Source organism: Trematosphaeria pertusa (assembly GCF_010094035.1).
Source record: "Trematosphaeria pertusa strain CBS 122368 unplaced genomic scaffold BU26scaffold_7, whole genome shotgun sequence".
NCBI lineage: Eukaryota > Fungi > Ascomycota > Dothideomycetes > Pleosporales > Trematosphaeriaceae > Trematosphaeria > Trematosphaeria pertusa.
In genome coordinates this window covers 1,265,808-1,291,103 of record NW_022987218.1, presented here as the reverse complement: position 1 = coordinate 1,291,103, position 25,296 = coordinate 1,265,808, and the positions used below count along the sequence as shown (strand labels likewise).

The following is a 25,296-nucleotide window of genomic DNA, read 5'->3' as shown; positions in this document are numbered from 1 at the left end:
TAGGATGTCTAAGAGGACGTGGAAATTCTACGGCGGAGCTCCTGTTTTATCATATGCGAAGAAAGAGTTTCTCGGATGCGAGGGAAGGACACATGGCCTTTGCGATTTTGCCTCTTGCTTTTCATCCGACTGCGGGGTCCCTCAAAAATCGAGCGCATGCGGCAGAAGCCATCACAGTATTAAAAGGGTTTCCGTGCCGCTTTTTACCCATTGTAGCTCGCTGTTGGAGTAAGCCGGCATCCCTTCAATCCCTGTCGGGCATCATGCAGTGCTATCCTCAACCGTTGTCTGAAGTACTTCAGGCAAGGTGATATAAGCCCCCCATTGTTCGCGCGGGATTGCACCCATCCTCGATGAACGGATGAGAGTGACAACTAAGGGTACCCGGTTCAAGTCATAATGTGAGTGCTAAGCGCACAGAGGTATATCTTCCCCACCCAACTGCGCGTTATTCTTGTCCGTTGCCAAGGCCTCTAGTGACTGATACGAGCCAGATTCTTACAGCTTAGATTATCATGAAAGTGTTGGTGGGCTAAGCGTTGAGGACCCCGTGAGTGCCAGGGAGTGCTGAATGAACTCAGACTCATCGGGGCCATCGCCCCGAATTCGACCTTTGCATACCAAATAACGCTTTATTCTATTTAAGCTAAAGAGTGTCCGAAAGCAATACAGGGTCGGCCAGCGACTGGAAGAGAGAAGATGCAGAGTAGGGTAGAGAAATGTCGTGTCTTCATCATTAAAGTCAAAACTGAAAGCAGGGAGAAAGATGGCCACAGAATATGAGAGACATGCTTTTGCGATTTGGGTGTAAGGGAGCGTGGAAATACTTGATAGGGAGAGAATAAAGGCCCAGCCTCCAAAAACGATGGACGCCAGGGAAAGGAACAATATGAAAGCAGTCTGGTTCCCAACGTATATGCCAACGTATGTATATTGAAGAATGATCAGAGTAGGAGTGGCGATCGGAGTCCATGAAGGCATGTGTCGCTTCAAGTTTCCTTGTGCGTAAACACCGATGAACGCCGTTATGCAGCTGTGGGCTGGAGATTGGCGTCGCTAACGTCTTCTGCCAGTTCTAGAGCCGAAAACTTCTCCTCAATGAGGTCTCCGTTAGGATGAACGCAGACCCATTCCTCCCCAGATCCGATACTAGGGAGGGTACGGGCCTTGGTTCGAATTGGGAGTAGCACAGGATCTTGAGGTGTACCAACGCGCGGACTGAGCTCGTCGGCGGAAGAAGATGCTGAGGATAGGAGGCTCGGAGTCGAAGTCATGGACCACGTACTGCTAGCTCCGGAGCTCCGTCTTCGCCAACGCTTCTCATCCATGCTGATCGGAGGCAGCAAGCGCGGAGGACTGGAAAATTCCGTAGGGAATGTGCGCCTGAACCTCTCTGGTGAGGGTTCTCGTAACTTCGGGAAACTCCTGCGGCAGAGAAGGGATCCTTGGCGTCCAGATCGCGGCGTTGAGTCGTCCGGGAGCCTGATCTGCTGGCTGTTCATCTTTTGTTTGATATCGGCGAATACATCGTGGATGGGCGTGAAGAGAAGATTGCCGTTGTCCCATCCCCACAGTAGTCCTAACAGCGTATTGTCGTTGCTGATCAGCCAGGCACCAGAGTCCCCTTGGAAGTCGCAGTCCCGCAAGCGTTCGCAGTTTGGCACTACCATGGCCCACTCCTCAGAGATTCCGAATTCATCTGAGAATTGAACACGTGCCGGATTGATGAAGCCCTCGCGAAGACCACTCGTGGTGCCGACATAGTATACAGACTCGCCTCCCATCACTCCCTCAATGGTGGTACACGGGGTTCCAGCTCCTGCTGCTCTGATGACTTCGTTCTGCAGGTCCTCAAGTCTAGGCTCAGCGGTCCGACCGTACCTGTGAATGTTCTTCCCTTTCCTGTGCCTGGCGGTGATCTCAGACAAAGACCAATCCATTCGATGGTGCACCCCGATTAAACGCGGATCTGCGGACGGCCTCAATGGGAGCTGCCCATCCCCACATCGGACACGAACCATGCCCAAGGCGAATCCAGTCTCATTGTCATCCAATTCTCGTTCGACACGTCTGTATTGCTCTACCTCTTCGTCGATATCTGTAGGAAATAACAGTTCCTCAACTTGATCCAGTGGCACCTCGTCCGGAGCAGATTGCACGACCCTCCGATCGAGCTCTTGGAGCTTTTTCCCGAGGTGAAATCTGACGCTGTAGATGTCGCTGATGGACGGAGACCGCACATGGCTAGTGATCTCGCACTGACATTCGGAAATGAAGTGATCCACGGTGAGCATGTATATCCTGTCATCGGCGGAAATATAACCGCCTAAAGTCGCGGATACATGCGGACAGCGGCTGAGCCCAATGGATGCCCCCATGCCCGGAGTACCCCATGGCCGCCGTTGATGAGGAAATCTTTGGTCGATCGGAGGATCATCTAGCACCGAAACACTAGTGGACCCTCCCACCAAACGCACAAGGGTGCCTTCGGTGAACTGAACTTGTAGAATGGGGGTTGCATATCTGACACATACTTCTTGCACCCTGTCTCGGATGAGTTTTCTGGAGGCGTCGCTCTGATTTCCGGAGCTCCGAAACCGAATGACAGGACACAGACAGTCGGAGACCTTCTGGCGGACGAGGGTCACTGAGTAACTCCCCTCGATCATTGCGTCTCGCACCATCGTAGGAAATTGTGGGAGAAGCTGCTCGTGCCATAAGGATAGCAGATCTGCGTTCTCTTCTGGGTCGAGGGCGAAGATCTCGGGCTGAGGGAGGACGGATACTTGCTGTGAGGCTGCCTTCCTCATCGGGTATGTCGCAATGCCAGATACGTTGCTGTGGTTCGCCGTCGATCGCAAGCCGTTGATCAAGTCTTCAAGCAGTTTCTTTCCTTTTTCCATCTGAGAAGTGCAAGTACCCCGCAACTTGACCGCGCCCTGTTTGCAATCAAATGTCGGGGTTATCGATAGAGAGCTCAGATCTAAGAGTAGGGATTTCCACTCTAAGGAGAGAGGGAGTCAGCTCTTGCCACTTGGCAGGGGAGGGGCGACCTACTCTGTTGCTTAATAAGCGCCTGCAACTCAACTACAGACAGGTTTGACGTCTCTTCGACATGACTGTGCGACTGCGGATCGCCCGTCTTTGGCGTGGTGCCTTCATTGGAGCCAAATATCTGGGTTAGGCGGTCTTGCATCAACACGTCTTTATGACCCAAACTAGCAGAACGGGAGATGGGGGCGATCGCGGCGGGTGCGACAAACGATGGAGTATCTTGATATGCCTCGGATGGGTTTGTGGCTTAATTGCTGGTTAGCATGTGTGTAACAAAAAGGGTGCATCTGGGATCATACCAACTTCGGTCTCTTTGGACTTCCATCGTTTTGCCTCTGATCCTGAAGTCGAATTGAGAGGACGTTTTCCAGCATGACTGAGCGATCGCTCGTCTGCTGTTGGGGCAGAATGCATCAAAGATATATCTGCTTTGATGTTAGCAACTCGAGGCTATATTAGAGTATCAACTCACCCTCTGTCACGCCCTTGGGCAGTTCCAGCAGAGACGGGACGTTCGTGTGATTCAGCCTTTGATGCTCATTTAATTCTGCCTGGGAGGCGAAAAATATGCCTCCAAATGCCTTGCTGAGACAACAAGATTCTTGCATGCATTGAAAGTCTCGGAAGTCGAAGTCATTCGAAGTGCTATGCGTCTCCTTGAAGTGTTTCTTCAGCTTTTCGCCCCTCGAAAGTGACTTTGGTGAGACGCCGTTCAGTAAACATGTCCCACACTTGTATCCTAGTCCGCCTTCGCTGTGACGCCCCTCATGTTCCCTTTTCTCCTTTGAGGTGGAAAACCGAACATCTTTGCAGTCCTCATGCGGGCATCGGTGTTGCTCGATGATATGTCGATTCAGCTCGTATTGTCGCCCAAAGGTCTTTTTCTGGCAGCCTTCTGGGCACCTGAACGGGTCGGTTGGGGTGATATTTCTGGGAGCCGCAAGCGTTGCTATAGACCCGCCCAGATCATACATGGCATCGTTCTGCCCTCGCTGAGTAAGTCCCGAAAGTATGGACGTGGGTGACTGTGTCCGGATATCGAATACGGCGCTTCTAGGTGACGAAGTCTCCGGAAACTGATAGTGTTAGATTTCAATTGGGGAAACACGATTTCTGCACTCACTGGATCCACATTATCGTATTCATTGTAACTGGTGTTCGAAGAAGGAGCACGTCCGAGCGAACTCTGAACCGAGGATGGTGACGATCCTTGCTCTACGTCTTGTGTGGGCCACGCAGTTTCGAAGGAAGGGTCAAAATCGGATAGGATGACAGGATCCGAACCGAATGGTGCAGTCGAGATCCCAATGGATGCATCGTAGGCCTCGTAAGCCCAGGCAGAGGCTCCGCCGTAGTACATTGGGTCGGAGGAGGGGCAATCGGTATCCATGTGGAAGTATAAGAAAGACGGATCGAGAGCTCTAAAGCATTGGCAAATCAGCACCGAAGCAATTCCACAAGACGGGTCAAGAGAAACGATGTAGCGTACTCCTGATCGCTGCCAAAACACTTCATTCAGCCTACGTCGCTTCTAAAGTAACTGACGTTGCTTTAAACGATCTCCTGCTCGCGGAGGCTCGCGGAATAGGCTGCGAGCCAAATAGGGCAAAGAGGTAAAAGATTCAATTTCTGCGCGGACGTACGGCCACCGCCAGACATAGAAGGCAAAGGCTCGAAGGGCTGCTGAGGGTGACCTGAGAACGGGCTGTTAGAAGAGACAGGGAAAACGGCCGAAGTTGCCCAGCTGATATCATACGGACGGGACGTGAGGGCGAATATCGCGAGCCTAGACAACAGTTGTCGGTGAGTACAGTCCGATGGACGACCTCATGGTACTAGGCGGTTACATCAGGCTCGTTGTTCCAAGATAGTGTGAACCCATGGCAAGGCTGTGTCAGAATTCGATAAGGCAGCATTGTGCATGACCAGATGAATCCCGAATTGGTATCGCCCAGGCTGAGGTGGACGGTCTCCGGCGCGCTTGGAAGCGCCCTCGATTTGCCCTAAACGCACCCTCGACGCACTATAATTTGCCCCACCAATGCTGTATCGGAATGCACGAAGAAGCCATGCACGTAGGCTTCGTCAAATGACGCGGTCCGGGCCAACTTGACATCAGCCGTACTCGACATCGATTCGCCCTCGGGACGCATGTTTTGCCCTGTGCCAGTAAGACTTGCCCTCTGGCTCGAACAATTTCTCATAAAGAGTGGGCAGAAGCCTCAGTCGGAGCAGAAGGGAAAAGTGCTGGAGCAAGGCTGAGATCGACGTGGGTGGGAAGCATTGGTGGGCTGTGAAGCTCACCCCTGCCCTAGATCGCGAATGGTGTTGAGGTCTGGGCGATCCGGCCAGCCACAAAATTAATTGCTTTTCGTCCTCACGTGATCTAGCAAGCGTGTCCCTTTGCGTCGTCTGATTCAGTAGACCTTCACACCCGTGCAGAATGGAAACATTTCGCATTACTTCAGAGAGCAACGTCTGAAGCGTAGTGGCTAGTAATGTATCTAGCAAGGGCCCTTCAACCGAGCGAACAAGCTGCTGCAATGCTGGCTTGGGCATCTGTTATGCGGTATGGCACATTCAAGCAGCCATACATACCCGGAAGCAGTTGTAACGACAAGCCACCGTTGCCTATGGGTTGGCGTCCTTCGATGCAGAGCCCAATGCGGACTGAGAACGGAGTCCCTATCTCCTCTTCGTCTTCCCAGCGCCTTTGGTATCCTTGACTTTGTCTCCCTCTTTCGCCTTTGGCTCAGCCTTCGGTCCATCCATTCTCTTCGTGTTCAGCTTCGGCAAGAATTTGCCCACCCGCTCCTGGTAGATCTTGTATTCCGGATACTTCCCCGAGGTAAGCAGCTCCGTGAGCCATGTGCTGGCTTGAAACAAAAAAAGGTAGCCCAGAGCTCCAACGAAGGTCCAGTTCATATACGTCCAGGACTCGCAGCAGCACCACTGGTATAAGCACACCCAAACAGCCTGCTCGCCTGCAAAGTTCGGATGACGAGACCAAGCCCATAGACCAGTGGTATTGAAGCCACGGTCTAGATGTTCGCGCGAGTAGTTGTATCCCTTGGGCAGCTTAGCAGTGCGCTGGTATTGGGCTTTCGCTTGGTGGAAATTCCACTGTTGCTGGTCGGCGAAGAATTCGACGAGCACGAAGACGAACATAAGCTTCGAGAAGAGCCCATCGTACTGCGTGAGTTCATTTCCGGTGATGCGAGAGCAAAGGAGGAGGACGTAGGTTGGTGCGGTGATGAGGAAAAGCAGGAGCTGCATCTTATTTTTAGTCATCTGTCTATAGCGATCGGATGATGCCTACTTACGTTCTGCGCCAAAGATATGAAGACCACGTTGAAGATAAACATCCCGACCGGGCCAACGTACTCTTTGACAGTTGCCCATCTGTAGTCCTCAGATCCAATCGAGTATCCACCCTTGCGCCAGTAGTTGAAAGTCAATCTAGCTCCCCATAGGATGGTGACGGCCATGACGTGATCCATCCGTTGCGTAGGAAGGCCAGCGAGGTGTGCCCATAGTGCGTAGTGGCAGTTATATACGGCGGGTAGTATGCTCCATAATCGGTCGACTTGCGAATAGTTCCTGTTAACCTCGGAAACGATCAACACAATGGGGGTCATGAACAGCGCGAAACCGAGCGACGTAATGAGCGGATTCGTGGAGAGATAGAGGTGTTGGAGGGCGTCCAGGTCATTGATGTGCTCGAATATCTTCTGCGGTAGATGGTAGAGCTGGGGTAGATACGGCGAGACTGTTTTCGAATAGTCGGCACATTCATGAAGTTTCTTCACGGCGGGTAACGCCACATCCAGCGTCGGCCGCAAGTCCAGCATGTTGGTTGTCGGCGCGGGCTTGAGGATGTCGAGGTCTTCGACGATGGGCCCTTAAGTACAGGGGTTCGTTGTCCAGAGGATGATGTGCACTGTGAAAGCGCAGGGGCGAGGCTATGGCGTCATGACTCGTCGTTGACCTGGAGATCGGTCGCTTATTCACCGGCCTGTGTCTGTGCGCCGATCGAACGCGCTTCCCGAATCTTAACGCGTCCTCACATGATCTCCCCTGGCCTTGAAAACTCCATGGGCCGATCGATAGATGAGCGAAACAAAGCATGGCACGAATTCTTTGCGTGGCGGAGAAGCCCTCGATAGCAAAGGCGGTGGCGAACCATCTGGGCGGTCAAGCGCGCGCGGTACGTCTGCACAGGCGTACAGTCTTCGCCGTGCTCACATTTCAACTAGGAAAACGTCCGCGGCAACCAATACACCAAGAACTACAAATTTGACTACAACTTTCAGAGATGGGGACAGTGCTCGGTAACCTTCACCAGCGTGGCTGGCCATATTCAGCAACTAGACTTCCATGAACGCTACCGCAAATGGAACTCTTGTCATCCGTCCGAACTTTTCGAGGCTCCTACCACAATCCACATTGCAGATGTAAGAGTCCCCCTTTTGCTCCTGACGCATTGAAATCAACCACGTCGACAGGACAAGAAAGCCATCGCCAGCAACATCGAGTCTCAGGCGGGATATGCGTCGATTCTTTTCATCTGGACGGATTGCGACCGCGAGGGGGAGCATATTGGATCCGAGATTCGAGACATTGCGCGGAAGGCAAACCCCAACATGCAAGTGTGGCGGGCAAGGTTTAGCAATATTGAAAGAGCGTGAGTACTCTATTCATGACTGAGGACATGGTAGCTGAATATCAACCTAGGCACATTATACAAGCCGCCCGAAACCCCGTGCAGCTGGACGACGCACAAGCTAATGCTGTTGCTGCTCGCATCGAATTGGACCTCCGCTTAGGAGCCGCCTTCACGCGCCTACAGACCCTACACCTTCAGAACATGATCCCCCAGCGGGGAGAGGACCAGAGAAAAGTAATCAGTTACGGCTCCTGCCAGTTCCCAACTTTAGGATTCGTGGTCGATCGATACCTCCGCGTACGAAACTTCATCCCCGAACCCTTCTGGTACATCAGACTCGTTCATGAAAAGGATGATATCAACGTGAAGTTCTCCTGGAGAAGAGGGCATGTATTCGACAGAATGGCTGTTATCATCATCTACGAGAGATGTCTTCTGGCAAAGCTCGCGAGAGTGACGAAAATGTCGAAGAAGCCAACAAAAAAGTGGAAGCCGTTGCCTTTGACTACAGTTGAGCTTCAAAAGATGGGAAGCACGTTCCTCAGGATGAGCTCACAAGATGTCATGACCGCTGCCGAAGCTCTTTATACGAAAGGTTGGATCAGCTACCCCCGTACGGAAACAGACCAATTTGACAGAGGTATGGACCTGCGACGAATCATCGAGAGACAGCAGCAAGACAACCACTGGGGCGCTTTCGCTCAGAGTCTGATGAATGGCGGGTTCAATCAGCCTCGCAACGGCCGGAATAATGACAAAGCCCATCCACCGATTCACCCTGTCAACTACGTAGTGCCGACGCAACTCAATGATAAAGAGAGACGAGTGTACGAGTTTGTCGTGCGTCGATTCCTTGCATGCTGTTCCGAGGATGCAGTTGGCGAAGCTACAGATGTCGAACTCGACTACGGCGGGGAGATGTTCCACGCACACGGTCTCACTGTCCTGGCGAGAAACTACCTTGACGTCTACCCCTACGATAGGTGGGAGAGCAGTCAAAATCTACCTCAGTATACCGTTGGCGAGACGTTCGAGCCAACGGAGGCTACAATGCATGACGGAAAAACTACCGCTCCCGGGTACCTGACGGAGCCTGAACTCATCGCTCTTATGGATGTCAATGGTATCGGGACGGATGCCACCATGGCCGAGCATATTCAGAAGATTCAAGACCGGGAGTACGTGATGGGCAGACCGAAAGGCGGAGCAGCTGCAGGTCATGGCGGCAACGGCGGCGATCGAGGAGGTGGCAGAGGCCGGGGACGGGGCAGAGGGGGAAGAGGCGGCCGAGGTGGTGCCGCTGCGCAGAACGGAGCAGCTGCTGGCGGAGTGCAAGAGTTTATTCCGACAACGCTGGGAATTGCCCTTATTGAGGGATATGACAACGTCGGGTTCGAGACGAGCCTCAGCAAGCCATTTTTACGCAAAGAGGTAAGGCGCTCTTGGTTTCTCACCGGAAGCGCGATTTGTTGACTCTCCGTAGATGGAAGTTCAGATGAAAGCAATCTGCGAAGGCCGCAGGACGCGCCACGACGTGGTGCAGCAGAATCTGGAGCAGTACAGAGCAGTGTTCATTCGCACGCTGCAGCAGATCAACGTGCTCAAAGCCGTAAGCTCTGTGGGAGAAAGTGTTGTTGACGAAGTCGCTAACATGGCTCAGGCCATCAGAAAGTACGTCGTCGAAGCGAATCATGGCTGAGGCATTTTCCACGGGGCGCTCTGATATCGTACGCTGTCCATTCTCTGGCGCGACACGTGGGAGAATTATCGCCCAGCAGGCAGCGATAGGCAAAGAAGCCCCAATTATCTATTGCCAGAACAACAGCGTTGGGCCGGAAAAGGGCGTCCGGAATGCAGCGCAACCATGACCGGTTCGAGGCATTTCAGCGCGCTCGGCAGCGGGATGTCCTTGCAGCTGGGCAACACGTGTATTTGCGGGGTGTTGTCCTTGGTTGCTTTTGCTATGCGGACACGATGCCAGTCATTGGCAGCACAGAGGGCATGCTTCCGTGGACCCCTCAAGGCGTGCCTGTCATCCGCGCATTACCCCTCCCGCTATTTCACGCGGCACGCAGCTCCTGGCAGAGGGCGAGATCGGAGGGCTCTGGGGGCCGACCGCGCGAGCGATAAGGCCAATGGTGTTGGGGCTGGCGGCGGGTGGTGATATGGTTGGCACGATAGATAGGTGTGCGTCGGTTGGACGCGGAGCAAAGGGAGGGCCTCCGGGCTGCCGTGGCGCCGCCGACGGAGGTGAGACCTTTGTTGACGCTGTTGACGAGGGCCGGAGCGAGGACATGTCACGACGATAGCGACATTTCCCGTGGGCAAAAGCAGCTCTGCCCTGGCGTGCGCATGGCAAGCGAGGTGTGACTGGTGACTGGTGACGGTGCGGATGACGGTGCGCATGCTGGGTTCCCGGCTTTGTGGCGCAAGCGACGGGTCAGGTGGCTCCGCCAATTAGCGGGAGCGCGGTCGCAGCTTCCTTGGTCCGGCGCAGGTCGACGGCCGACGAGTCACGACCTTATCTTCGCTCTCCTGCGCCCTTCCAGCTTCCACACAAAGAACAACAACACCAGCATCGCATCCAACCACCACAGCCTCGAATCCAGCCAGTCTGCCCGTTCGCACGCCGCCACCGCTCCTCGCCCTCTCAGTCTCTCGTCGCGCGTCTGCTACCGTCGCTCGCGTCCTGATCCTCCGCTGCGCTCGCTGATCCCCATCGCCGATCGCAACGTTCCGACACGGTCAAGCTACTTCGCTGCAGCTTGCCCTCAACACCCACCACGCCGACGCACCAGCTCTTCGCTCGCCCTACAAACCGCGTACCAGACGGCGACCGCTGTCTTCCTGCCACAGAACTTCCGCGCTGCTGCCTCCGGTCAGACAGCGCCTTCTTTGACTCACCACGTCAGCTGCTTCCCGTCTCACCCCGTTCAGGACCCGACCGGCGATATGGCTGCCGTCGCACACATCAAGCCGGTATCCAACATCGCCGTCGCCTTCGCGACCCAGTCGGCGTCCTCGAACATACCCATATCGCACCATGGCGGACCCGCCTCCGCCCCGGCCCACGCGGGGCCGCTCATTACACCTCCGAACTCGATATCCCCGACCCTGTCCGCCCATAAACGCCGGCCTGGAATGCCGGCGACCGGGAGGGCTCGTTCGCCCTCGTCCGCGGACATGGATATCGACCTGCAGGATGCTGTCGAGCACGCCGCCGCCCAGGACCAGCCCACCGCCTCGCTCTCCAAGGAAGCGCTGGCTGGCCTGGATGCCTCCCGCCAGATAACGGCGCTCATGCTCGCCAAGCACCATCTGCCGACTATCATTCTGGGACACGGCGCCATGCCCATCCGCGAGATGATGGCCCATCTCAACCAGACAGTCCCAGGCTTCTCCCGACTCCCCCCGGCGAAGGCCCGCAGGCTGATAGTCGCTGCGCTGGAACATCGCGCAGGCGGTGGCCTTCACGGGGAAGTCAAGTTCGAGAAGGTGGGCTGGGGCCGCTGGAGCGTGGCAGGGCAATCGTCCCAGACGAGCCGCGGAGTCCCCATTGGGGCTCACGGCGCGTCGCGCAACGGACCGACGCCACCTGCCAGTGTGGATAGCTCCGGCGGGCTCCAAGTACCCAAGCATATGCGCGCCGAGCACGACGCGTACTCGGGGAGCTGGGCGGCCGGCTCCCCGGACAGTCGGGACGAAGAGATGGCGGACCAGATGTCCTTAGATGGCTCTGGGGACAGCGACTCCGATACGTCTGACATGGATCTGGAAAATGACCTGAACGACGAAACGGACGAGGAGGACTGGTCTGCTATTGGACCAGAAGCTCTCCGCCAACGTCCTCGCCCACGACGTCCCGTATACCGCGACTACAATTATCTTTCTCGAATGTCGGGCGCTCGATACCGCTCGACATCGGCACAATCGGTGCCACCTTCTCATGCCGGAAGAACTACGACCCCGGCCTTTAATTCTTCCTCTTATACTGCATCCCGTGGCAACACGGGCACTCTTCCTGCATCGAACGGCGTTATGGGTCCCGGGGGCCAGAACGCGGAGCGCGAGGCCATTGAGGCCCTGATTGCTATGGGCTCCATGTAAACATTTGGATCGGCGTTCAACACACACACATATGATATTGGGCTTGGGCCAATGCGCTGGATGATACCCCGTTATGATGGTATCCGCCACGATATAGCATTGGCTCTGGATGGATACTTTGTTTTTGTCGGTTTTTGTCATACCCTCGCCCCTCCTCATCGGGCTCGCTTTTTGTCATTGGGAAGATCCGTCAAGTGCTGATGCGATCCACTTTTGGGTTATATCTGGGTCTTTCCATCGTCGTCATCGTCGTCATTTCTACCTGATATCCTCACATTGATATCGTCACCACTTCTCTTCTACCTCCATTTCTCGGGACCGTGTCGAATTGAGAAGCGAAGTCAGAGCTGGGCTTTATACAAGGACGACTTTCCGTCTACCCCGTACTTTCGGCCCTGACCATGTCACTGGCTGGGCACCACGAAAGTGTGGAGTGTGGGGAGAGGAGGGATACCCCTTGTGTACATGCCCTGTCTTCTTTGCTTTTGCCTTCGGCATTCCCGCTTTTGTATATAGCTTTTTTGGTGTCATGTCATACTACATGAGGTACTAACCACTCAACCCCACGGGTACGGGTCGTCGCGCTGCAGAACGGTGGGCTCGGCAGCGCTGGAACACAGAGACAAGCCTCACTCTGATCAATCAATATAAGGCGCGCTTGGGGCGGGTATCCTGTCCTTGGGATCGAAGCTCTATGTGGCGTTGTACTATTGACAAGCCAACCTCTGCATGGCTCAGCGCGGTCCGATGTGAAATCTTTATGTGTTCGTCTGCGTTCTACGTCTCACCTATATACACCGCGATGATGTAGACTGACGAAGAGACGGTGCCGCATGAGTGGCTGACAGCGAAGGGGTCCAGAATATCCACTGGACATTCGCTTCCGCTCCTGCAAAGCTTGTCTCTCCTCCATGGTGGCAAACTTCAGCTAGTAAGCCTTAAGGGGAATGGGAAGTAGGCCCGCTAATACGATTTCCGGAGCTTTACGTCTGGCTGCTTCATTCACACGCCACCCTGTCTCACGCGGATTAACATTCCTCGCGAGCAGCTATCCCGCTGCAGCCGCCACTAGGTCCGCAACCACGCACCGAGCCGAAGGCAAGTCAGCCGCTGCAGACGTACAGCCCTAGAGTAGGTAAGGCGTATGGCTAGCCTCAGCCCATTCCAGCCTATGGAAGAGCATTGCCGCAGTGTCGGTAGTCGCCTATGGGCTCGCCGATGCTGCAGAAGGGTCATGAGAGATGCAGCGGTACGTAAGTAGGGCGACTGTATTGCATGTGTACAAGATACGTACAGTAGCTAATTTTCTTCTTCTGCTCGCGCTTCTTGCGAGATCAGCGGGGGCGTGTGGGCAGAGTGGAGTGGGCGGGGGAGACATGGTAAGAAGAATGATAGAGATGGCTTGGCGGGAATGTTCAATGGTTGGTAGAGCTTCTAGATGCTGTGCGTTTCTCAATACGCAACCGAATCTGTAGAATGACGAAGGCCCCATGTTGTTTCTCCATCATCGTGCTGGACTCCCTTCGATATGTCACCACGCATTCCATCTCCTCTTCCCCAGGTTACCCCAGTGACGCCAGCACACCCTCCACCGCGCCCTTCATTTCCACGAGGGAATACTTCTCCAACCATTTTCCTGCCCGCAATCCTGCCTTCCTTTCGTCTTCTTGCCTTCCAATGCATCCAGAAGCCCGCAGAATACCTCCACTCAGCTTACACGCAACCATGCCACCGGATCCCCTCTAACGCAGAACGGCAGCCCGTGAAGGGTGACGAAAGCTTGTGTCTGGCCAGCCACTCCCCACGAAACTTGCTCAAACAGGGTATAACGGCCGTCTTAGCAAGGGCTCTCGGCATCCGCAGTGCCGAAAACGGGGGATGGTTGCCTTGACAAACGCGCAGCTCCGATCGCTGATTAGCTTGTTCCGCTGGCGCCGGACGGCAGTGTAGATAAAGACCCCGCTTTGCCCCTCCTTCAGCGTCTTCTTTCCTCAACGAACACGAACGGCCGAGAAACCAGCAACAAAACATACCAACTCTTTTCCAAAGAAAAAAACCAACTCTCAATACCAGACTTGAAAATGCCAGGCTGCGGAACCGAGGGCTGCACTTGCGCCGACTGCGGCTGCGCTCAGGGTGCTTGCAACTGCGGAAAGTGTCAGTCTCAGCCCACCTACCCATGCCTTCACATCTTTCCCAACCCGCCGAATTCTAACCCTCCACCAGAAACTCCCGATACCCTAGCGACGTAACGAGGCGGTGACGATAATCACGACGGCGATGTTTGCATTCGATCCTTCGATTCGACCGACCGACTGTCCTTAACACCAATCTTGCATACCAACTTTCTTCCATTCCAACAAGAACAAATGCGAAAACGGCTGCATTGATACCCTTCGTCGACACTCTTTGGCACATCTTCTTTTAGGGAGAGCGGGGAGGCAATATCAACTTGACAGAAACGGAGACTCAAACAGTTTGGTTTGACAAATGGAATAGGAATATACAATTGTTGCATACATACCCCATCGTCTTGTGCTGTGTGCTGTGTGTGAGCCTGCGTAGTGATGACTTCAACCCAAGAGGATTCTGGAATGCGGGATGGAGCAGTGGTGAGGATCGTGAAGCTTACTATGTACTTGTTGTCCGCAAGCCAGATTGAACACTAAACGGCACCCACCTTTTCAAGCCACGGGTGTCTGCCTCCTCTTCCCGTTGAAATCTCAGCTGACAGCCCCCCTCTTCCCCACATCCTCCAGATCGATAATCTCCTCTTCAACCTCTGGTTCGACGTTGTTCTTCCCCTTTCCGCCTTTCCCAGTCACACTGCCCCTCTTCTCTTTTACCGGGTTATCTGGTTCATCTTCATCGCCGAATAAGAAACCTTTGCCTTTCATCCGCCGCTTTTCGTCAGACGGAAAAGCGGTATGTGTGGTATGAGAAGCGAAGGTCGAGGCCGTTGCTTCCTGCCCTAGCATCCACGAGAAAGATGATGAAGTGAGAAGCGGGCGTGTGCGTGGTGACAGCTTCGATGATGCTTGCGGTGACTGGGGAGAGGTAGGCCGCGGGTTTAGTAAAGAGGATTTGTCGGTCGCTGACGAGCTTGGCCGCGGGTGCGAGGCACTAGCAGTAGGAGGTGCGCTTGATGTCCGCTCTGGCACCGGCGGGGATAGTGCCTGAGGAGATGTAAGGTTCGTAGACGCATTAACGGCGGCTGCCTGGTCGGTGGATTCGTCGTTCGGTAAGGGTATCGAGGAGTCTTCGAGGTAGACCTGCACGAATTGGATTTTGGCAATGGCCAAACTCAATGCCTCTATCGCCTCTTTACTCTCCTTCCCATCCTCGCTCCTCTCTTTATGGTAGTCCCACAGCTCGGCCATAGCGCTTTCAAGCATCTTCGCTAGGTTCTGACTTCTCCGTTCTAAGCTCTCAATCTTCTTGATTGCATTGCCTGACTGCATGCGCTCGAGCCCAGGTCTTTTGCTTGCTGCTGCCGTTGCAATTTGCGCAGGCTTGCGATATTCCCGTCCTCCAGATCTGGGGGAGATGTGCCCTGATGCCCCTCCAGACTGAATAGCTTCAACGTTCTTCCGAACTTCGCCTACTGCGTCGCGTATCGCTTTTCCAACACCCCATTGGGATCCGCGCTCCAACACATTCTTTGCAGCGCCCTGGAACAGTGCTTCTAAGCCCGCGCCTTGCTGACTGACAAAGTTCCGCGGCGACCCCACGCTCTGCCTCGTGCGACTTGAAGCGTACGATGGCGAGGGAGATGGTACGCGGATAGTTGGAGTGGGTTTGGTTTCGATTACTGGTGCCTTTTTGCCGTACCGCGTAATGATTTCGACACCGCCTTCAGGAGTCAGATGGTCTCTGAGGTATAATGCGTCTTTGATGAAAGTGTAAGCAGGCACGTCGGGCTTTGGATAGCGCAGAAGAAGCGAAAATGCTTCGTTTGTGTCTGCGGCTACCAAATCCCAGCGTATGCGAAGCAGCATGGCAATCGAGATCATGTCAACCAGTTCTAGGGTGGAATCGATGGCGAAGAGAGCATCCCACATGTTCAAAACAGAGTCCAGAGGGAATTCCCGCCCAAAGAGCAGCCGTATCCAGCGCCTTGGTGGTGTTAGACGGATCTAGGGTGGCAGGAAGGGGATACTTACAGTAGAAAAATCTGAGGTACGATTTCTAGTTTGACCAAATGCGCAGATAGTCCTGGGTCCGCCCTTGGGAGGTATCTGTCGAATATCCTGGAGCTCCGGGCGAGCATGGGGGTATCTTTCGTGGTCGAACCGGTTTCCGCTGGTGCGTAGAATGACTTTGCAGTCTGCATGATCAATCGAAACAGGGCAAATGTATCGTGCTCAATGTACCTGGAATCTACCATCTCCGCTAGGGTGTGGTCTACGCCCCTGTTCTTGAGCTCTGTTGTGTCCACGGCGTCTCTCTCAACCACCCAGAGCAGCGGCGCCAGTATCTCATGCATACCCTGTCTGTATCCAATCTCAGGTTGCATCTTGCACCACACGAAAAGTATATCCAGCATCATGTTCTGCGTGGCCGGCTGCCGGAAGTACACGTTTTCGGGCATGCATCGTTCGATGTCTTGGAAGATTTCCGCGCGGAGGGTCTCGTCGGCTCGAAGAGCTACCCACGGGGACTTTCAAGTCTTAGTATTGGTCAACATTTGATATAACGAGCTGGAAGGATAGGAGGGCAAGGTGGGGGTACCTCTTCATTTTCGCTTAGCGGGTCGACGGAGGACTCGAATTCATCCGGATGTTCTATGGCGCGTAGATTGTGCGCGCGAAGGGAGTTGTAGGTCGTGCGTGCCTCGTCCAGGAGACTGAGCCATATCTTGCGGTCTAAGGTCTTAAATAGGAGGAAGATCTGAAGCGTGTCAATTCAGATAAAGCAAACAGGTGAGCCGATTCGCACCTTCCAGCAGATGGATCGGAGTCCGGCAGTGATTTGGGGCTCCCTGTGCGAGGACACTGCTATCTTTAAATCGGTCAAGGAGTGGAAGTCGTCGAGTTGACGCCAATGCTTCCTGGAATGAATCAGCCACGCATCGCGGTAGGGTGGGCGGTAAATGTGCGCACTCTGCCTCTGAAATAGTTCTCATAGCGACTTGGCTGAAGTATCGGGTGCTGCGACAGGTGAGGGGCGGGTAAGTACCTTGATGGTTCTGTAATGCTGGCGTCGATGCGCGATAGCGGGCTCGGGACAGATATGCCGAGTCACGTGCCCGCGCGTAGCGGAAACTACCTAGACAGTTGCTGGGGTACCCTTGGGCGGCATCAGCTCGACCAAAGCTTGCTTGTTTCGCCCAATTTTTGGCGTTCAGCTGGAACCACACTTCAAGATCGGGCACTAAATTTGGTGACGGTGTAGAATCCGATAGTTTGGCGGAACTGAATTCCAAGGTTGACTCTCGGTATCCTGGTAGCCTTCAATATTTACATCCATGTCCCAAGAAGCCCAATTATGCAACCACAACGTGACACTCCCGCGATACTTTTGTCTGGAGGAGGTTTTTCAGGGGAATCGCTAGGTCCACGTATGAGGGAAATTTTCCGCTCGTATGAGCGCTTGCTTGGTTAGACAATATTGGCACGAGCCGTAGACACTGTGGTAGTTTCGAGCGACATGCGTCCCATTCCTTCTCCTTTATATTGGACCGGCCCGCCTAGGTCAAAACTACGTGACATGCTGATCCCAGCCAGAGGGCCTTCCTTTTCTCCTCAAGCGCCAAAATCTTGGGGTCTCAAGCCCCCAGCCCTTGCCTCGAAGGCAACGAGCCCGGCGACGGTGTCGACTATGCTGGATGCAGCAGACAACCGCAATACGAACAATGGGTGTCTCGTTGATGCAAGGCACCATTGGCTCGAATGCGAACCCAGAGGCGGCGGTTGGTATATCTGTTGAGAGATTGTTGCGAATGCCATGGTTCCCAAGAATGCGGTGCCACGTAGTGCTGGGAACGGCTTTCGCTATCAATCCCTTTTATCGGGCACTGCATTCTTGAGACCCTCGATCGTCATGTAATTCATGAGGTTGGGGCTCAATATCTCGCGGCGGAAACGCTCCTGCTGGAGCAGCTCTAGCGCTCGGAGCGTCGGCCCAGGATGGCTGCAGGCAAAGCATCAGTCATCGGCGTCGGCGCTACAAGGACAGCACCCACTGGAGATATTTTGCGTATTTCGGCTGCTTGAAGTACTGCAGGTAGCCGAGGTATGCTACGAACTCGGGTTTGTCAAACACCTTGTGCACGGCCAGGTAATTGAGATAGGCGGGATTCGCAAGACACTGCACGAACTGGGCACGGGTAAGTTCACGAACAGCTAGGGGGATGAGGCCGGGCCGGACGGACCTCGAGTTCCAATTCAAAGCGCGAGAAGCCTCCGTAGGGTGGCACGTCGGGCGATGGGGCTGCGTCCATGCTGGGCGGGTTGTGAGCTGTGAGGCTGGAGGTCCAGGAGATTGATGGTCGTGGCGTGGACGAGTACCGGCGCCGTAAACGAAGGCCTGGGCGTCGGCTTGAGGCTCCCGATTTGCATTCAGGGTCTGCCTTTCACAATTGCGGGGGCGGCGGCTATGCCGCATCTGAACGTGAATGGGGCTGGGCGTGTGGGCGGGCGTGCGGACTTGCGGTGACGGAGACCAGACTGCGGCCGTGCGAGGTGGACGAGGCGGCGATGGAGAAGTGAGCCCAGGCTCCAGCTGGCGGGCAGAGCAGGCGGTGGCAGAAGCAAAGGCGATGGGCGCAAGTGCAATGGCAGCAGCCTCTCGAGCATCGATGGCGTCCGTCGCCGCGTGATGCGGGCGTCTGGCCTCTAGCGGGCGCAACCCCTGCGTCGCCACAGCGCGGCTTGCACAGCTCCCCCACAGCAAACGTGCCGCCGGACAGGCATTCTATTTATCATACGGACCGGCCTGCCCTCTTTTCGTGCACACTCGGCGAGCAGCTGGCCGGGCGCACTTGAGCTGGCGACATTCCCTCGAATCACAGGCCGCGCCGCGAAACGCAAACCGTTCGCCTCGAAAGCCTCGAGCCGCGCCTGCACCTGCACGCTTCTGCGAGCCATCGTCAGGGACCCGACCTGCGCTCCGCACCCTACAGTATTTACCTGCGCGCTGCCCCGACTTCGCACCGCCTGCACTCCGCTCCCCTTCTGCACATTACATCGCCCGCGCGCTGCGTGCGTCCTGCCTGCTGCTGGTATTTGCTTAGACGGTGCATGCACTAGCCGGCCAACCGGCCAACCGACCTGCAAACGCGGCCCTCAAACGCCCGCCCCGCCCCTGGCAGAGCGACAGCGCGAAACCCACCAGCATCTCATTGCCAGTCTTAGTCTGCACCCCTTTTTATTCCTGTCCTCGGCCGGTCCCCGCCTGCAGCAGGATTTGGGGCGACTCGCGCGTCATACGCTCGCCAGCCAACTCCTCCGTCGCCGCTGGGCCTGCGCAGCCTGTCCGCTTCCCTGACGACCCCGTGTGATTGGCCGCCTGTGCAGGGTTGCAGGCAGCGGCAACATCATGATCGCTGAGCCGTCAATGCCAGGTATGCTCCTTTATCGCCTGTTTCACCTTCGCTGGCGGTGACGAAAACGAATTTCACTGATAACCGCCTTTATCTACAGGCCACCGCCGCCCCTCGCCGGGTCTGACGCTCAACTTGAACTCCAACAACCCCTTCCGCAACCGCGCTGCGTCGCCCGCCATCCCTTCGCCCGCCCTGCACACGCCCTCGAGCGCCGGCAGCCGGCCAATGTCGCGCAACCCCTTCCTGCAGACCTTCGAGGCCGAGTTCAACAAAGAGGCGCAATTAATCGACATGTCGGCCACCGTGAAGGAGTCCCCCAAGAAGGCCACTTTCGGCAACACTGCTGAAGAGCTCTTTGTACGTCCATGTCCCCTGCCGCCGATGTGATGGGGACGGCAGCCGACGTAATTGCGTCGCACAATCTGCACCCACAGTCTCGCCGTGTCCCAACAATAAAACCGCCCCCCAGCGGCAGAGGCGCGCCATGGAGCGCTTCAAGCGTTTTGCGAGCCTGTTTGCTGACTATCCCTCTCTCCGACAGAACAATCTCACGCTCGATGAAGGCGACAAGAAGCGAGCGCCCCAAGCAGGGCCGCCCCAGCGAAGCGGCACCCTACAGCCCCAGGGCCACCGTCCGTCACGCTCGGATGAAGACAGAGAAAGGCGTCTACGTGGTCCTTCCCGCGGGCCTCCCCGTCCGCACGGCGCGCCAAGTTCGCGGCCACCACCGCCGCGAGGCAGCCCCGAGAGAAGGGAGGCCAGGCGGCCACGACGAAACTCCGAGTCTTCCATGATCGACAAGGGCTCGCTGGATCCGAATGAAGAGCGCAGGCGCCGAGAGCGACGCAAGGAGAGGGACGAGCGTGCCCGGAATGGCAAATCTGGCTCGACAAAAGTTAGGAAGCCCCAGGGTCTCGATATCATCGATAAGCTGGATGTGAGCGGCATCTACGGCCCGAGCCTAGTGCATCACGATGGCCCGTACGACGCTGTGCGGCCGCACCGGAATCGCAAGAAGGACGCCCGTGCTCCTATGCAGGCGTTCCCTATGGGATCAGCCAACAACGCGCTCGGCGGCTCAGGACCCGTGAACAGTAAAATTGACCTGGACCGGATCCACGGTCGCGGCGCTGAGGGCTTCACAGATTTTGGTGGCAGCGACCTCAAGGACTGGAAGAAGCGTCCCGAATTGGGAGAGCGCTCCGTGACGTACGGGCCTAAGGAGCGCGCCGACATTGTTCACGGCGAAGAGAGTTACGGTCTGGGCACTTCCACTTTCCTCGAGGGCGCACCAGCGTCACGCACGGCCATCCAGCGGGAATCAGAGAACCAGAAAGCTCTTGCGGACGGTGGTCTTGGCCGCAAGAAGTCCATTGCCCAGCGAATCCGCGGTATCTCGCAACCACGACGGGATTTGAGTGAAGGCAGGCCCCGCATTACGTCCCCTGACAGCCGTTATGGATCCGGTCAAAGCCCAAAGGGCCCGTTGACAACTGGAGGCACTTACGCGAGCAACAAAGCCGACGAACAAAATCCATTCTTTGATAACTACGATGATGCGTACGAGAAGAAGGGTGCCACTATCAAGGCCACAGAGTCAGACAGCAAGGAAGGGCCGCTCACATCGCCATCATCGCCTGGAGGCCGCAATCCTTTGGCTCGAGCTATGACCGCAGATAGCCTGGGCTCTCCTGGCGAGGCGAAACCCCAAGGAGGGTTCCTCAACCGCGTCAAGAGCTTGAAGGGCGGACGACGGCCACGACCTGAGCGTCCTGCTTGAGCGGCAAGCGGATGGTTGGATATAGCATTCGTTAGTTCGGTATGCGCTATCAAATCGCCGAGCGCTGTGTGAATCGCGCCCTAAGCCGGCACACCCGACGACAATTCGGCCACACAGTCCGGTTCCCACGTCCAGCGTGGGAAATATACAGAGACGACGTATTTCTTTATTGTCAGTCCTCGATTATGGGATTATTATGGGGCCGCGCACGGAGACAAGAGGGAATCTGAAGCAGTGGGGATCAGTCCGGTTCTGGATACCACCCTCGGTGTACATTTTGGGGTGCGCGTCTCACAAGGGCATTCTGGGATTATCGAGAAAAAAAAAACAACTTCTTCTATTAATGGGGCGAGACTGTACGGCCCATCTTGAGCGTGGGGAAATTAGCTAGCTAGCTAGCTATGGGTGTAAGGGAGGGCGTCCGTAGTTTCCCAATGAAAGTATCTGAATGAATGATGAAGATTTTGATAAGTAGCATGCAAGTGTGAGATCTCACCAAGCCTTAGCAGGCTAGGGTTCCTAGACTGCTCGTTAAACCTTATCATATCTATGATGCAGGTACATCTCCACTGTCCCGAAAATCAGGATTGAACGCGGCGTTGTGTCGGCGCCAGCCCTCGTTCCAAGGTTCGGGGGCCAATTCCAATTCGCTGGAGCTGAAGACCGACACCCTTCCTAGTCCCCTGCCCGCGCCTACGGATACAATCCTGCACCCGTCTCCGATAGACACAATCTGCCATGTTTATCTATTGATAGTGGTGCGGTTTTCAGATTCCCATAGGGGCGCACGTCAGCCACACGCGCACGCGCACCTTCCTCGCCTAGTGTGGAAGATTCGCTGGTTTCCTAATCCGGCCGCGTACTTAGGTACGTCCGACATCCAGTCACACTACTACACCAAATCAATCACCTCAAACCGGTTTTTCCTGCGACCTCTCCCGTTCCTTGCCTGCGGTATGAGATAGATGGCGCAAGCCGGAGCGCAAGCTCGGCCCGCGGAGCTGCTTCTCGCGTCTTCGTTGATCGGCGATGAAGAGTTGGAGGTGCTGCTGGAGGGTGTGGTAGCTGGAAGGGTTGGGCCACAACAGAAGAGGAGGGGAGAGTCACTAGGGACGGGTGTTAAGAGTCTAGATGAAGCGCTGGACGGTGGATTGGAGGGAGGCCGGGTGGTATGCGTAAGTGCAGGGCAGGGAGGGGGTGGTGTTGAGGTAGGTTATCTCACTTCGACTAGTCCTCGTAGGGCTTCGAGTCTTCGCAATTGCCTTTGCTCGCCCTCATCTTGTTGATTTGAATCACTTCTCTGAAGGTTTTATATCCGCTTTTGCAAGACCCACCGAGATGCTGAGTCCACTAGTTATGCCTCACCTTTCTGACAAATTGTCTCCTGCAAGCCCCGACGTCGACAGCCGCTATTATCGACACAACCGGCAATCTTGACATCCTTCGGATATACACGCTCATCGTCTCTCGTCTCCAGGCTGACTCGTCTCTCCTCAACAGCCTCCGAGGAACCTCCAGCTTGGAGGGTGTTTCCACGGAAAACGTCGCAGCTAAAGTCCTTGACCGAGTTAAAATTATGCGGGTCTTTGATTTTGTGGGGGTTATGGAGGCTGTGAGTGAGATAAGAGATGGGCTTGAGGGACGGAGACCGCCGGCAGAGAAAGATGAGATCGAGAGCGTGAAGAAAATTGAGAAGGAGGACGAGGCGCCACCACAGCCGCCCAGGAGGACCGTGATTGCAGATAGTGAGGACGAGGAAGACGATGACGAGATGTTGTTCGACAATGAAGCTGCAGCGCTCGCACAATCAGTCGCTCTGCCAGCATCACAACCCAATGTACAGCCGCAGCTACCGGATCCGGCGCACGAAGATGAACAAGAAAGAGGACTTGAAGAGAAGATCTCCTTCATTCTCATCGACAACCTTGCACACATCATAAATCCTCTCCTCAAGAAAGACCACGTCCAAGGTACGCGCTTCCTTCCCCCTCCCTGCTACCAAAAACTAATTAATCCTCCTAGGACACGCGCTTTCCACATCCTTCCTCCTCACTCTCTCTCACTTAACCCGCACCCACGCTCTCTACACCATCCTCTTCAATCCAACCAGCCCTCCTCGCCCTCCACCGCCAAACACCTCCAACCAACCAGCACCACCTCATCAGCAACAGCAGCAACCACCACAGTCACCTTCAATCTTCTCTTCGAACAAGGTGGTGCCCGCTCTAGGGAATGTGCTGTCCCCGTACCTGGACCTGCATCTACTAGTATCGAGGATGCCTAGGCGGAAAGCGGATGCAAGGGCTGTATATGCGGATGGGGGAGCGGGTATTGAAGGTGTGAGGGGTCTCAGGCATCAGAGTGTCAAGACGGTCGACGTGGTGGAGGTCGTGGGTGATCGATGGAGTGGGAGAGTCGGGGCATGGGGCGCGTTTGCGGAAGGGGAGAAGGGGATGAGGGATGTCTGATGTCTGTGACTCTATTCCATTTAGATACCCGCCCCTAGAGGGCTCATTCGGATTCAAGAGCGAACTCATCGTCTCCGACGTTCTTGACCCAACCTTTCAACCCCTCTTTTCTGGCGTCTTCCTTGACTTGCCTCCTAGCTGCCAGCATCTCGCTCTTCTTCACTTCCGCATAACTCCCCTTAGTAAGAACCTCCATGAGAGCCGGTACGCCCACCGCCGCTGCAACTTGAGCAACAGCCCTCCACACGGACCTCCGACAAATAGCACTCGCTCCTCTCTGATCAAACTGCTTCCTCCCCTGCAGCACACCCCCAATCAACGTCTCCTGCCACCCGGGAGTCCACACAGCACTAAGGTTACTCGGCACCGCCTTCTCCCCCTTCGCCACGCCCCTTCTACTCCACTTGAATTCACTCTGCGTGCCTCTAACCTCGAATCCATGCCATGCATAGCCACCTTTCCACTTACTTTCCAGCACTGGGGATACACCGCTCATGCGGCCGGACCGAGAAAAGGCGCGAGTGCAAGCTGAGGTAACGAACTGGGTGCTGGGGAGAGTGAGGGAGTGTAGGTAGGCATGAGAAGGAGAGACGAGCAGCGTAGTTAAGGAGGAGAGGATGGAGGTAGATTGCGTTAGGGCGAGTTTGTCGGTGCAGGACTTAGAAAGGGTGGGTGGCGCGTCCGGGCGGGAAGGCTTACAGCGGACGGCACCCAGCAAGCCAAAATGGGACCGACCACGAAGAGCCGAAGATGCAAGGCCCGCTAGATCGTCCGCTAGAGCAGTACAGGATATTGCAGGCGGAGCGCTGGTCCACGGCGTTGCGTCGTCCTGGGCGTCCATGACTAGTTCCATGCTTGCGTCTCCGCAAGGTGCTTCGGAGCAGTACATGTGGATTTGGACATCTTCTCTGATAGTGAAGGGCTGGTACTCGGATTCTGTGCGCTCCTCATGTGATCGGATCCGTACGTACGGCGAAGGCGGATATGGAGGGGTTGAGATGAAAAGGCATTGGTTCAGTAGGAAGCGGTTGAAGGTACGGAGGGCGAGTATCTCAGCGTGCCAGTCGTGAAGGACGTTTCCGTGCGCCAGCGGGAGCTTGGACGAGGGGAGGCATTTCATGCCGGTTCTAGAGGGTGCATCGTTAGTGGCGTCTGTTAGGGCGATGTTGGTGAAGTTGCTGTGCCGGGGTGCATAGGCAAAACGGATTCATGTTCCGCTATAAATTTGAGGAGGCGCAGGGAGATGTGGAAATGTCTCTCGTATATGTTGTACACTCTGAGCTCTGAGGGGATGGGATGACTCTGATATTGTCGACTCTTATGGAAATTGACCATAGTACCTACCCGAGAGAGACGCATGATAGCGTGCCGTCTTTGCTAGATGATGAGTATAAGCTTACTCCAGCTCTGCTGAGCTTGCATTGCAGCCGTACCCTTAACTAAGACAATTCCGGCGAGCGGAACCCATTCTCTGCTTCCGTCGCCGCGCGGCCGCGGCTTGCGCTTCTCTGGGAGCTCGTCGAACGCTGAGAGCACGCAGTTGGCAATCGCGTCTGCGTCTGGCGTCATGAATGAGGGACAAAAGGATGCGGCGCGGTCATGGTTGTAGGCGATAGTGCTGCCCAGGTGTGGGCGGTGCCCGAGCGGAGCTATGATGTCGGTGCCGAGCTCCTTC

General features: G+C 55.5%; 12 protein-coding genes across 12 annotated transcripts; 6 read left to right on the top strand and 6 right to left on the bottom strand.

The window, feature by feature from the left end:
• Positions 1–1,025: 1,025 nt before the first annotated feature.
• On the bottom strand, positions 1,026–4,444 carry BU26DRAFT_564783 (uncharacterized protein; the record flags this gene model as incomplete). The annotated part of the gene is made up of 5 exons (XM_033833311.1): positions 1,026–3,004; positions 3,058–3,300; positions 3,354–3,479; positions 3,527–4,130; positions 4,178–4,444. 5 exons carry the CDS (start codon positions 4,442–4,444, stop codon positions 1,026–1,028), a joined length of 3,219 nt encoding a protein of 1,072 aa, XP_033684112.1.
• A 1,056-nt stretch (positions 4,445–5,500) lies between these two features.
• BU26DRAFT_550939 (DUF1295-domain-containing protein) lies at positions 5,501–7,037 on the bottom strand. Its single transcript, XM_033832077.1, has 2 exons — positions 6,378–7,037; positions 5,501–6,324 (listed from the first exon to the last, which is right to left on the bottom strand). Exons 1-2 carry the CDS (start codon positions 6,903–6,905, stop codon positions 5,740–5,742), a joined length of 1,113 nt encoding a protein of 370 aa, XP_033684111.1. The 5' UTR covers positions 6,906–7,037; the 3' UTR covers positions 5,501–5,739.
• A 143-nt stretch (positions 7,038–7,180) lies between these two features.
• On the top strand, positions 7,181–9,682 carry BU26DRAFT_594816 (DNA topoisomerase 3-beta; the record flags this gene model as incomplete). The annotated part of the gene is made up of 5 exons (XM_033834914.1): positions 7,181–7,261; positions 7,311–7,508; positions 7,560–7,738; positions 7,789–9,151; positions 9,204–9,682. The coding sequence occupies 5 exons, from the start codon at positions 7,181–7,183 to the stop codon at positions 9,417–9,419; spliced, it is 2,037 nt and encodes a 678-aa protein (XP_033684110.1). The 3' UTR covers positions 9,420–9,682.
• BU26DRAFT_519263 (uncharacterized protein) lies at positions 9,415–10,094 on the top strand. The gene has a single exon (XM_033829005.1). It carries the CDS (start codon positions 9,624–9,626, stop codon positions 9,882–9,884), a length of 261 nt encoding a protein of 86 aa, XP_033684109.1. The 5' UTR covers positions 9,415–9,623; the 3' UTR covers positions 9,885–10,094.
• A 578-nt stretch (positions 10,095–10,672) lies between these two features.
• On the top strand, positions 10,673–11,827 carry BU26DRAFT_531075 (uncharacterized protein; the record flags this gene model as incomplete). The annotated part of the gene is made up of 2 exons (XM_033830998.1): positions 10,673–10,699; positions 10,733–11,827. 2 exons carry the CDS (start codon positions 10,673–10,675, stop codon positions 11,825–11,827), a joined length of 1,122 nt encoding a protein of 373 aa, XP_033684108.1.
• Positions 11,828–13,857: 2,030 nt separating this feature from the next.
• Positions 13,858–14,187, top strand: BU26DRAFT_519259 (uncharacterized protein). The gene has a single exon (XM_033829004.1). It carries the CDS (start codon positions 13,909–13,911, stop codon positions 14,077–14,079), a length of 171 nt encoding a protein of 56 aa, XP_033684107.1. The 5' UTR covers positions 13,858–13,908; the 3' UTR covers positions 14,080–14,187.
• A 363-nt stretch (positions 14,188–14,550) lies between these two features.
• On the bottom strand, positions 14,551–16,952 carry BU26DRAFT_564780 (RabGAP/TBC; the record flags this gene model as incomplete). The annotated part of the gene is made up of 5 exons (XM_033833310.1): positions 14,551–15,943; positions 15,991–16,487; positions 16,559–16,717; positions 16,766–16,877; positions 16,930–16,952. The coding sequence occupies 5 exons, from the start codon at positions 16,950–16,952 to the stop codon at positions 14,551–14,553; spliced, it is 2,184 nt and encodes a 727-aa protein (XP_033684106.1).
• Positions 16,953–17,789: 837 nt separating this feature from the next.
• On the bottom strand, positions 17,790–18,466 carry BU26DRAFT_312115 (mediator of RNA polymerase II transcription subunit 31). Its single transcript, XM_033821931.1, has 3 exons — positions 18,201–18,466; positions 18,012–18,145; positions 17,790–17,959 (listed from the first exon to the last, which is right to left on the bottom strand). Exons 1-3 carry the CDS (start codon positions 18,267–18,269, stop codon positions 17,824–17,826), a joined length of 339 nt encoding a protein of 112 aa, XP_033684105.1. The 5' UTR covers positions 18,270–18,466; the 3' UTR covers positions 17,790–17,823.
• Positions 18,467–19,366: 900 nt separating this feature from the next.
• On the top strand, positions 19,367–21,153 carry BU26DRAFT_427499 (Pal1-domain-containing protein; the record flags this gene model as incomplete). The annotated part of the gene is made up of 3 exons (XM_033823735.1): positions 19,367–19,391; positions 19,471–19,756; positions 19,851–21,153. 3 exons carry the CDS (start codon positions 19,367–19,369, stop codon positions 21,151–21,153), a joined length of 1,614 nt encoding a protein of 537 aa, XP_033684104.1.
• An 853-nt stretch (positions 21,154–22,006) lies between these two features.
• BU26DRAFT_312056 (uncharacterized protein) lies at positions 22,007–23,643 on the top strand. The gene is made up of 3 exons (XM_033821930.1): positions 22,007–22,361; positions 22,508–23,123; positions 23,176–23,643. The coding sequence occupies exons 1-3, from the start codon at positions 22,119–22,121 to the stop codon at positions 23,619–23,621; spliced, it is 1,305 nt and encodes a 434-aa protein (XP_033684103.1). The 5' UTR covers positions 22,007–22,118; the 3' UTR covers positions 23,622–23,643.
• BU26DRAFT_312032 (uncharacterized protein) lies at positions 23,551–25,117 on the bottom strand. Its single transcript, XM_033821929.1, has 3 exons — positions 25,055–25,117; positions 24,966–24,998; positions 23,551–24,748 (listed from the first exon to the last, which is right to left on the bottom strand). Exon 3 carries the CDS (start codon positions 24,739–24,741, stop codon positions 23,665–23,667), a length of 1,077 nt encoding a protein of 358 aa, XP_033684102.1. The 5' UTR covers positions 24,742–24,748; positions 24,966–24,998; positions 25,055–25,117; the 3' UTR covers positions 23,551–23,664.
• BU26DRAFT_427585 (uncharacterized protein) lies at positions 24,999–25,190 on the bottom strand (the record flags this gene model as incomplete). The annotated part of the gene is made up of 1 exon (XM_033823739.1): positions 24,999–25,190. The coding sequence occupies one exon, from the start codon at positions 25,188–25,190 to the stop codon at positions 24,999–25,001; it is 192 nt and encodes a 63-aa protein (XP_033684101.1).
• Positions 25,191–25,296: the final 106 nt, after the last annotated feature.

Coding starts and splice junctions, on each gene's coding strand:
- BU26DRAFT_312115 (XM_033821931.1), bottom strand. CDS start 18,269: ATGGACGCAGCCCCATCGCCCGACGTGCCACCCTACGGAGGCTTCTCG. Junction 18,146..18,200: donor GCTTTGAATTGGAACTCGAG/GTCCGTCCGGCC, acceptor ACCCGTGCCCAG/TTCGTGCAGTGTCTTGCGAA. Junction 17,960..18,011: donor AAATACGCAAAATATCTCCA/GTGGGTGCTGTC, acceptor CTTTGCCTGCAG/CCATCCTGGGCCGACGCTCC.
- BU26DRAFT_519259 (XM_033829004.1), top strand. CDS start 13,909: ATGCCAGGCTGCGGAACCGAGGGCTGCACTTGCGCCGACTGCGGCTGC.
- BU26DRAFT_519263 (XM_033829005.1), top strand. CDS start 9,624: ATGTCCTTGCAGCTGGGCAACACGTGTATTTGCGGGGTGTTGTCCTTG.
- BU26DRAFT_312032 (XM_033821929.1), bottom strand. CDS start 24,741: ATGAAATGCCTCCCCTCGTCCAAGCTCCCGCTGGCGCACGGAAACGTC.
- BU26DRAFT_550939 (XM_033832077.1), bottom strand. CDS start 6,905: ATGCTGGACTTGCGGCCGACGCTGGATGTGGCGTTACCCGCCGTGAAG. Junction 6,325..6,377: donor TCATATCTTTGGCGCAGAAC/GTAAGTAGGCAT, acceptor AATAAGATGCAG/CTCCTGCTTTTCCTCATCAC.
- BU26DRAFT_312056 (XM_033821930.1), top strand. CDS start 22,119: ATGGCGCAAGCCGGAGCGCAAGCTCGGCCCGCGGAGCTGCTTCTCGCG. Junction 22,362..22,507: donor AGGGAGGGGGTGGTGTTGAG/GTAGGTTATCTC, acceptor TGAGTCCACTAG/TTATGCCTCACCTTTCTGAC. Junction 23,124..23,175: donor CAAGAAAGACCACGTCCAAG/GTACGCGCTTCC, acceptor TAATCCTCCTAG/GACACGCGCTTTCCACATCC.